At 51.6% G+C, this 9849-nt stretch overlaps 1 protein-coding gene across 2 annotated transcripts in view; it reads left to right on the plus strand.

Moving 5' to 3' along the window:
* LOC133762923 (phospholipase A and acyltransferase 3) overlaps window positions 1–9373 on the plus strand; it is a 33210-nt gene extending 23837 nt beyond the window's left edge. The window contains exons 5-6 of one of the 2 annotated variants that reach the window (XM_062195954.1): window positions 69–159; window positions 9120–9373. In XM_062195954.1, coding sequence (XP_062051938.1) covers window positions 69–159; window positions 9120–9226 — 198 coding nt within the window. In that variant the 3' untranslated portion in view covers window positions 9227–9373. The remainder of the gene's footprint in view (window positions 1–68; window positions 160–9119) is intronic. The other variant, XM_062195955.1, reaches the window with a different exon arrangement.
* The last annotated feature ends 476 nt before the right edge of the window (window positions 9374–9849 follow it).

Raw genomic sequence — 9849 nt, forward strand, 5'->3', positions numbered from 1 at the left:
TGATTCTAGAAATAGGAAGAAGTCGAGCTGTCCCGCCACTGTTGCTGACCCACGTCACTCCTATTCAGTTTTGTTTCAGGGTTGCTGCTGTGCCTGATACAACGTGCAGGGCTGAGACGGTGGATGGCAGGCCTGCTGGTGACGAGACTGGGAAGGAAGGTGGGGGAAGGGGCCATGGAGCACGGTGCTGGGCCGCGGGCTGAACCGCGGCCGGGATACTGGAGAGGGGCTTCGCAGGAGGGAAGAGGTTTACTCTGGCTTACAGTTTGGAGGTGCACAGTCCACAGTCAGGGGACCCCACTGGCTCAGGCATCTGGTGAAGCTGGAGAAGATGGCAGAGGGAAGTGAGGAGGGAGAGAGAGAGAGAGAGAGAGAGAGCGAGCGAGCAAGTGGAGAGAAAGGAAGCACTCTTGGCTTATATAACCAACATTCTGGTAAGAACCACCTTCATGGGGCCAGCCCTATAGCACTGCAGGTTAAGCTGCTGTCTGCAGTGCCAGCATCCCATGCAGACACCGGTTCAATTCCCGGCTGCTCCACTTCTGATCCAGCTCCCCGTTAATGTGCCTAGAAAAACAATGAAGGTAGGCCGGCGCCGTGGCTCAACAGGCTAATCCTCCGCCTTGCGGTGCCAGCACACCGGGTTCTAGTCCTGGTCAGGGAGCCGGATTCTGTCCCGGTTGCCCCTCTTCCAGGCCAGCTCTCTGCTGTGGCCCGGGAGTGCAGTGAAGGATGGCCCAACTGCTTGGGCCCTGCACCCGCATGGGAGACCAGGAGAAGCACCTGGCTCCTGCCATCGGATCAGCAAGATGCGCCGGCCACAGCGGCCACTGGAGGGTGAACCAACGGCAAAAGGAAGACCTTTCTCTCTGTTTCTCTCTCTCTCACTATCCACTCTGCCTGTCAAAAATTAAAAAAAAAAAAAAAAAGAAAAACAATGAAGGATGACCCAAGTTCTTGGGCCCCTGCACTCACATGGGAGCTCTGGATGGAGTTCTTGGTGGCTAGCATCACCTTGGACCAGACCTGCCTGTTGTAGTCATTTGGGGAGTGAACCAGTAGAAGGAAGGTCTCTCTTTCTGTCTCTCCCTCTCTCTATGTGAAGCTGCATTTCAAATAAAATAAATAAATCTTTAAAAAAAAAAAAAAAGAACCACCTACAGGAACCTAAAGACCTCTCTGATGCCATGATTAGATCAAGGGTCCACCCTAATCATTAATATTATTAATCCATTAACTGTTAACACAAGACTTGGCGGTTTAAATGTCTGCCCCAGTCTGGGGAGGTGAATCCTGTTATGGGGTGGACTCTGCGTGCTGTGAGTTAAGGTACCACTTGGGACACTTGAGTCCCGGCTGCTCCACTTCCAATCCAGCTTCCTGCTAATGGCCTGGGAGGCAGCAGGTGATGGCCCAAGTCCTGGAGCCCCTGCCACCATGTGGGAGACTTGGATGGAGTCTCTGGCTTATGGCTTTGGCCTGGCCCACTGGCTGTTATAGGCATTTGGATGGAAGATCTGTCTCTCTCTGTGTCTCCTTCTCCCTCTGTCCACTCTGCCTTTCAGCTAAATAAATAGAAAAGAAAGAAAAGAAAATTCTGTTTAAACCATAACAGGTGCAGTGGCCTTTAAAAGCCCAAGTGCAGACTAGGGGAACTGAGCTCTGTGTTGGGAATGGTTTCCAGGCTTTGGTGCATGCCCGGCACACACTCATGCCAGCTCCTACCACAATGGATCTGAAACTTCATGGTGTTGGGCTTAGGTCCATGGCTGCTCTGTTCAGTGAGGTTGCAGACTGCCAGAGAGACCCTCCAGTTGGACATTAAAGTCGTCTTGTGTCTCGCCTCTGAAAGAACCATTATGCCAGGAGTGGTTACTGAAAGCGTGGTAAAAGCAGCAGGCACATCCCTGGAACCTGAGACACCGACGGCCACGCTGGCCGCGTGTTCGGCACTTGAGATAAACCCAGCTTGAAGCTCAGAGACCAAAGGGAAGGATGAATCTGAGCCCTCTCTGCGTGACCCTCGTTTCTTTCCCCTGCTTTATTGGAATGGCAGAGAGACAGAAAGAGAGAGGGACAGGAATCTTTCACCTACTGGCTCTCTCTCCAACAACGAGGGTTGGCCTGGCCCAAAGCCAGGGGCCAGGAACTCCACTCAGCTCTCCCGTGTGGGTGGCAGGGGCCCAGGACTTGAGCCATCACTGCTGCCTCCCAGGGTGTGCATTAGCAGCTAGCTGGGCTGGAAGCGGAGAGCTGGGACTCAAACCAGGCTCTCAGATGTGGGATGTGCGTCCCATGCACTGGGTTAATAGTTGTGCCAATGCCTGTCCCTGACCCTCTTAGCTGTGACCTGACCACCGCTGGACAAAGCCAAAACAGCAGGGCAGTTCCGGTGGTTGCCTGGGTACCTGTGCCAGCGTGGTAGCCGGCGCTGTGCGGTAGCAGTGTTTCCTGTGCTGTTTGCTGGGCTGCGTGGCTGCTTGTCTTTCTGAGCTCTGGAATGGCTCTGTCGCCATTGTCTTGCCTTTTAAGTTTTTTATTTTTTTTATTTTTTAGACAGGCAGAGTGGATAGTGAGATAGAGAGACAGAGAGAAAGGTCTTCCTTTTTGCCGTTGGTTCACCCTCCAATGGCCACTGCGGCCGGCGCGCTGAGGCTGGTGCACCGCGCTGATCCGAAGCCAGGAGCCAGGTGCTTCTCCTGGTCTCCCATGCGGGTGCAGAGCCCAAGCACTTGGGCCATCCTCCACTGCCTTCCCGGGCCACAGCAGAGAGCTGGCCTGGAAGGGGGGCAACCGGGACAGAATCCGGCGCCCCGACCGGGACTAGAACCCGGTGTGCCGGCGCCGCAGGTGGAGGATTAGCCTGTTAAGCCATGGCGCCGGCTGCCTGTTAAGTTTTCTAAGCAGTGTTGATGTTTGCAGTTAGTGAGTAGGGTAGGATTTTGTATCAGGTTCCTGGGGTTACCAACCAAGCCTTACTGTTTCTTTGTCTTTTTTGTTCTCTCTCTTGAAAACTCTTTAAAACTCGGTGTTTTAGTTTCTTAAAGTAATACTACACAATTTGAAAAGATAACCAGGACTCAAGCTCCTAACGGAATGCAGGGTTCCCTTCTCTGCCACTCTGTTCTTCTCAGAACTCACTCCACTAGATGGCTATTTTAGTCACTTATTGTTGTATGCAGCTATTTCCAAGTTTCTAAATAATAAAATTTCTAAAAATAATAGCAATAATAAAATTTCTAAAAAATACTATTCCTTATTAATACATTTTAGATATGCTTTTTTGTCTTTTTGTTATGGTGAATGAAAGTTACACTTAAAAATTATTTTCATTTTACTAGAAATGCAGAGAGAGAGAGAGAGAGAGAGAGAGATCTCCTATCTACTGATTCCCTGCCCAGATGCCCACCACAGCTGAGGCTGGGCCAGGCCAGGGGGGCTGGAACTCCATCTGGGTTTCCTGTGTGGCTGGGTAGGACTCAGATTCCGGAGCCATCATCTGCGGCTTCCTGGTGAGTGCTGGATCAGAAGCAGAGGAGCTAGGACTCGAACCCGGGCCCTGGTGTATGGGATGCAAGTGCCCCAAGCTGGGTGTTAACTGCTGGTCCAGACACCTGCCCCTGAGGGTTACACTCAGTACTACCCTCTTCCCCGTATCTCAGCACAACTTTATAGGATACTTTTTATTAAATTAGTCTTTGGTGTTTGCGTTACGTCTACAAGTTTTACTCACAGCTGGGTGCCTTGATGTATTAGGATAGTTGCCTTTCTAGGGGTTCTTTTTTCTTGATGATAATTAGCTCTTTTCCTTGCTTAATTGTCTTTGTACCTATTGCCACATCTTCCCACACTGTCTCAGCTCTTGGCCCCCCCATCTTTCAAAGCCAGCAATGACCAGTTGCATCTTTCTCACGTTGCATCACGGTGACAGGTCTGTTCTGCCTGGTGCCTTCTGTCTTTTAAAGAACTTTGCGATCGCCGTGGGCCCACTCGAGTAGCTCAGGATCACGTCCCTATTTCAAGGGTGACGTAATTCGTGCCCTGGAGAGTATCTGTGTCCTCAGCTCCCCCTCGCCATGTGGCCCTGTGATCTGTGTATAGGCTTCTGGACGTCTGTGGGCGTGGGGGAGCTATCATTTAGCCCAGCAGTTACTGTCTACGGTGCCCTAGGGCCCAGTGGTCTTTCTGAGCCTGACTTTCACCATTCCTGGGGGGAGAGTGCGTTCTATTTCTGTCTTATTACGGAACGCCCATCCTCGGTAGCCCATGTCTTTCCTGTTTCGGTGACTTAAAAATGGTGCATGTGAAGTACATTTTTGGAGACCTTGTGTTTCTGCGTTGTCTTAGAATTTCCTGTCTCACCTGATTTGATAGTTGAGGATAGAATGTTGGGTGGAGACAGTTGTACTCCATGAGTTTGGGGGCGTCGCTCCATTGTCCTCTCGCTTTCTGTGTTGCTTCTGAGTCTGTGGTTTCTCACCTTTTCATAGTTTCCTGTTTTTCTCCCTTGCTCGAAATGTTGTAATATCTTTTCTTTGTTCTAAAATGTCATGGTAATGTGCTTTGGTGTAAGTCTACGTGGGCCTCAGAACACCATTTCAATCTGAAAGCATACATTCTTGGGTTCTAGTAAGTTTCATGCAATCTTTTTCTCTTGATTCTTCTCGTTTCCCTTCCTGGAATGTCTGTTATGCCAGTGTTGGACTGTTTGGATTATTCCATACTTTGAAATTTCCATTTTATTTTGAAAGGCAGAGAGCCAAATACAGAGAGTTCTACCATCTGCTGCTTTACTCCCAAGATGCCTGCCACAGCCAGGGCTGGGCCAAGCTGAAGCTGGAGTCTAGAACTCAACCCGATCTCTCCCATGAGTGCAGGGGCCCAGCTCCTTGAGCCGTTGTCTCCTGCCTCTCAGGATATGTGTTATAAGGAAGCTGGGTCTAGTCCCTGCTTTTTGATCTTTGTTTTTCTATATCTTTACCTTTTTACTACTCCTTCTGAGAGATACCCTAAACTTGATCTTTCTTTTCTTTTTTAAAAAGATTTATTTATTTATTTGAAAGAGTTACAAAGAGAGAGAGAGGGAGAGACAGAGAGAGGTCTTCCATGTGCTGGTTCACTCCCCAAATAGCTGCAATGGCTGGAGCTGGGCTGATCTGAAGCCAGGAGCTTCTTTAGAGCCTCCCATGTGGATGCAGGGGCCCAAGCACTTAGGCCCCCTCTGCGGCTTTCCCAAGCCATAAGCAGGGAGCTGGATTGGAAGTGGAGCAGCCAGGATTCAAACTGGTACCCATATGGGATGCCAGCGTCATAGGTTGCGGCTTTACCTTCTACACCATAGTGCTGGCCCCTCAACTTCATCTTTCAGCCTTTCTATTGAGTTTGTCATTTCCATCATAACTTTTTTTTTTTTTTTACTATGGGCTGTTTTTGTTTTCCCAATATTCGATTTTTTATAGTACCATTTTCATATTCATTGGATGCAACATGTTCTGTTTTTCTCTCCTGATAGTTTTTCAAAAGTTGCTTCCGTCTCTAGGCCCGGTTTCTGTTTGTCTAGATAGCTTTTTCCTGTGCCCTACTGTTTGCCTTCACTTTTGGAAGCCTTCCTTGGCAGTCTCAGGTCTTGGCTGTATGCTCACCATGATCAAGGGTGAGCGGCTTGCTGCTGAGTGAAGCCCTTGAGAGGGTAGGGGCCAGGGCAGTGTCTTAACCTCGGGTCACTGCGAAGTGCTCTGTGTGGGCTCTTTTTTTTTTGACAGGCAGAGTGGATAGTGAGAGAGAGAGACAGAGAGAAAGGTCTTCCTTTTTTGCCATTGGTTCACCCTCCAATGGCCGCTGCGGCCAGTGCAACATGCTGATCTGAAGCCAGGAGCCAGGTGCTTTTCCTGGTATCCCATGCGGGTGCAGGGCCCAAGCACTTGGGCCATCCTCCACTGCACTCCCGGGCCATAGCAGAGAGCTGGCCTGGAAGAGGGGCAACCGGGATAGAATCCGGTGTCCCAACCGGGGACTAGAACCCGGTGTGCCGGCGCCGCAAGGCGGAGGATTAGCCTGTTAAGCCACAGCGCTGGCCGGGCTCTTTTTTTTAAAAAAATATTTATTTATTTATTTATTTGAAAGACAGAATTAGAGAGAGGCAGAGGCAGAGAGAGAGAGAGAGAGAGATAGAGAGAGGTCTTCCATCCACTGGTTCACTTCCCCAATTGGCTGCAATGGCCAGAGCTGTGCTGATCCTTAGCTAGGAGCCAGGAGCTTCTTCCAGGTCTCCCACATGAGTGCAGGGGCCCAAGGACTTGGGCCATCTTCTACTGCTTTTGCAGGCCATAGCAGAGAGCTGGATTGGAAGTGGAGCAGTCGGGACTTGAACCGGTGTCCATATGGGATACCGGCGCTGCAGGCGGTGGCTTTACCTGCTATGCCACAGCACTGGCCCCTGTGTGGGCTCTTTAAGCACTCCTGTCACTGGCCTCTTTTGTGCTTTCTAGTTGGGCTGGTCAGATTACCCAGAGGAGTCTTCCAGGCCCTGTGTGGAGAGTGGATTGCTGGGAACGCAGAGGGGTCGGAGGTCTGGGAGTCTCCCAGGTTTGTGCTGCAGACTTGAGGATCTGGCCGCTTGGACATCCACCCTCGAGAGGCGAGAGCTGATGCAAGGACATCAGGTTATTCCAGAGGCCGGCAGCGTGGGGAGATGGCGGACCTCTGTCGCAAAGACTCTCGGATTCTCAAGTTCACAGGAGAACGTTCCGTAGGCGAGAGAAGCCTCGAAGGGCTCTAAGGAAGATACTGAACTCTGCTGGGGGCCGCGGGTGGGGGGGCGGATTCCCACGGTCAGCGCTGATGACCATCCTGGAACCGGCCAGGTGGGATCGGTTTGCCCTTGGCTTGGCCATTTGCAGAAGGAGGAAGTCCTATAATTGTAGCCAACTTCCCTGAGGTCACTTCATGGAATTCTTAAGCAAGCATGATTTAGCTGTGAGGTTAAACAAGTCTGATCAGTTGCAAATCGCTGTGAGCTGTTAAGTAAAACTGAGTCACTGCGGTTTTGGTTCCATTTACAGTCCCTTGATTCCTTGTTTGCAATAGGATACTCAGGTCTGCACACTTCCTTCTTGAAATCTAGGCTTCTCAATGTACTCTTTTTTTTTTTTAAAAAAGATTAATTTATTTATTTGAAAGGCAGAGTTACAGAGACAGAGACAGAGAGAGGTCTTCCATCCGCTGGTTCACTCCCCAGATGGCCACAACAGCTGGAGCTGCGCTGATCCGAATCTGGGAGCCAGGAGCTTCTTCTGGGTCCCCTATGTGGGTGCAGGGGCTCAAGGACTTGGCCCACCTTCTACTCTTGCCATAGCAGAGAGCTGGATCGGAAGTGGAGCAGCCAGGACTCAAACTGGCGCCCATATGGGATGCTAGCAGTGCAGGAAGCAGCTTTACCTGCTACGTCACAGCGCCAGCCCTCAATGTACTCTTTTACCCTCTCCAGAGAATACATTTCCATTTATCCGGTGAGGTCAGGAGGAGGTCCAAGGACCTAGCGAAAGCTCTTTCTCCTGTCCCGTTTCTGCGTGTACCTGGGGTTGTATAATTAGTGTCCATCAAAGCATTGTACTCTGGTGTCCTAGGGTTTAGGGCTGTCTGCGTCCTTGTGGAATTAGCCTACAACAAATGCCTTCTTTTACTTTTAGTTGGTTTATTTATTTATTTATTATTTTTATTTTTTGACAGGCAGAGTGGACAGTGAGAGAGAGAGAGAGAGAGAGAGAGAGAGAGAAAGGTCTTCATTGTGCCGTTGGTTCACCCTCCAATGGCTGCTGTGGCTGGCGCACTGCGACTGGCGCACCACACTGATCCGAAAGCAGGAGCCAGGTGCTTCTCCTGGTCTCCCATGGGGTGCAGGGCCGAAGCACTTGAGCCATCCTCCACTGCACTCCCGGGCCATAGCAGAGAGCTGGACTGGAAGAGGGGCAACGGGGACAGAATCCGGCGCCCCGACTGGGACTAGAACCTGGTGTGCCAGCGCCGCAAGGTGGAGGATTAGCCTATTGAGCCGTGGTGCCAGCCCTTAGTTGGGTTTTAGTTGCTTCTTAAAGTTGAGGGGAACTTACTTTTTATTTTTTCTTTTGATATTATTTGAGAGGCTGAGTGGTGGGTGAGGAGACAGAGAAAGAGGAAAGAGAGGAGCGAGAAAAGGGGGGGGAGAGAGAAAGAAAGGAAGAAAGAAAGGAGAAAGGAGAAAGAAGAAAGAAAGAAGAGAAAGAGGAAGGAAGGAAGGGAGGGAGGGAGGAAGGATGGATGGAAGGATAAATCTTCCAACTGCTGGTTCACTCCCCAGATGGCTGCAAGAGCCAGATCTGGGCCAGACTGAAGCCAGGAGGTAGGAGTTTCATCTGGGTCTCCTGAGCAGGTGGCAGGGGTCCAAGCACCAAGCACTTGAGCCATTTCCTGCTTCCTTCCCAGGTGCACTAGCAGGAAGCTGGATCAGAGACAGAGTAGCCAGGACTTGAACTGACGCTCTGAGACGGGATGGCGGCATCCCAAGTGGAGGCTTAACTTGTGCCAGGAGGGAGCAACAGTTGATGTGTTCAATTTTTATCATGAAATTCACTGTTACTTTTGCAACACCCTTTAAAAAAAAACCCAAGCTGAAAGCAAAATAATTCAAAGTCTAACATCACTATTATTCGTCATTGAGTCATTTTAGGAACCCATAAAGGGCACCTCCTTGCCTGGACTGATGCCCAAGATAGGGAAAGAGCTTGCTCCCATGGGGCCCACCGTTTACTGAGTCCTTGGTAACAATTCCTCCCTGATGTCACCCTTGCTTCAAGCTCCCTGGTGGCCTGCCAGGCCCTCCATCACCTGGCATCATCTCTCTGTCCTTTCACGACCACCCACCCACACTCCTGGCCGGATGGCTCCCTTTTCTGATTCTTTTCCCACGCTGCCCTCCAGTCGCCTCTTCCCTGCTGCCCTGCCCTTCTCCCGGCTGACCTCTGAGTTTGGTCAGGTAGGCAGAGGGGCGGGCCAGGCTCCCTGTGTGCAGTGTCCTCCCGGAGAGTGTGTAGCCTGTTCTCAGATTCCTCCCCGAGTCTCATTGGCCCTCTTCTCTGTTGCAGGTCAGAGACGTGGTCATGGCCGCAGGCGTGGCAGGAGTGGGCTTGGCAGCCATGGGCCTGATCGGGGTCATGTTCTCAAGAAACAAGCGACAAAAGCAATAAGCTGACGGGCCGGTCGTATCGGCAGTGACTTTATACACGGGAGGAGGGGTGTTGAGGTTGGTTCTTGTTTTGACAGTTCGGAGCTTGGTTTGTGCATCGCATTCTACTATACAATAAGGCTTATTTTCCCAGAATAAAATAAAGCACACAAAGGGGAGAGGTTTATTGGAGGTCACGCAGCAAGAGCTGCCTGGGTGAAGTCTGTGGGGTGGGGATGGGGTGGGGGGACCGCTGGGCTGCACCCCGGGGCCGCCCCTCCTGTCTCTCGCTTTCTCTTTGAGGGGCGGGCCATCTGCGGTGGCACTCAGAGCCCAAGGGAAGGGCCCTGCTCCAGGGCAGGACGCTTGCAGGCAGCAGGCGAGGCGAGGGGCCTGACCCGAAGCCCCTGAAGCGATCAGCCTGCCAGGGCTCCTGGCCAGGATGAACAAGCGCCCGACCATGCCCCAGGGCGGCAGCCAGCACACAGGAGCAGGTGACAAAGAATCCTCGGCCCAGAGGGATCCAGCTTCAGCTGAGCTTGCTAAACCGCCCTTCTCTTCCTCCGCTCTGCCCTGTGCCTTCCGCCGCCTCGGGACTCCCGCTCCCTGCCATGGCGCGTTCCACCTGCTGTCGTCTTCCGGTGGCTCAG

The sequence above is a fragment of the Lepus europaeus genome, chromosome 7 (assembly GCF_033115175.1).
Source record: "Lepus europaeus isolate LE1 chromosome 7, mLepTim1.pri, whole genome shotgun sequence".
NCBI lineage: Eukaryota > Metazoa > Chordata > Mammalia > Lagomorpha > Leporidae > Lepus > Lepus europaeus.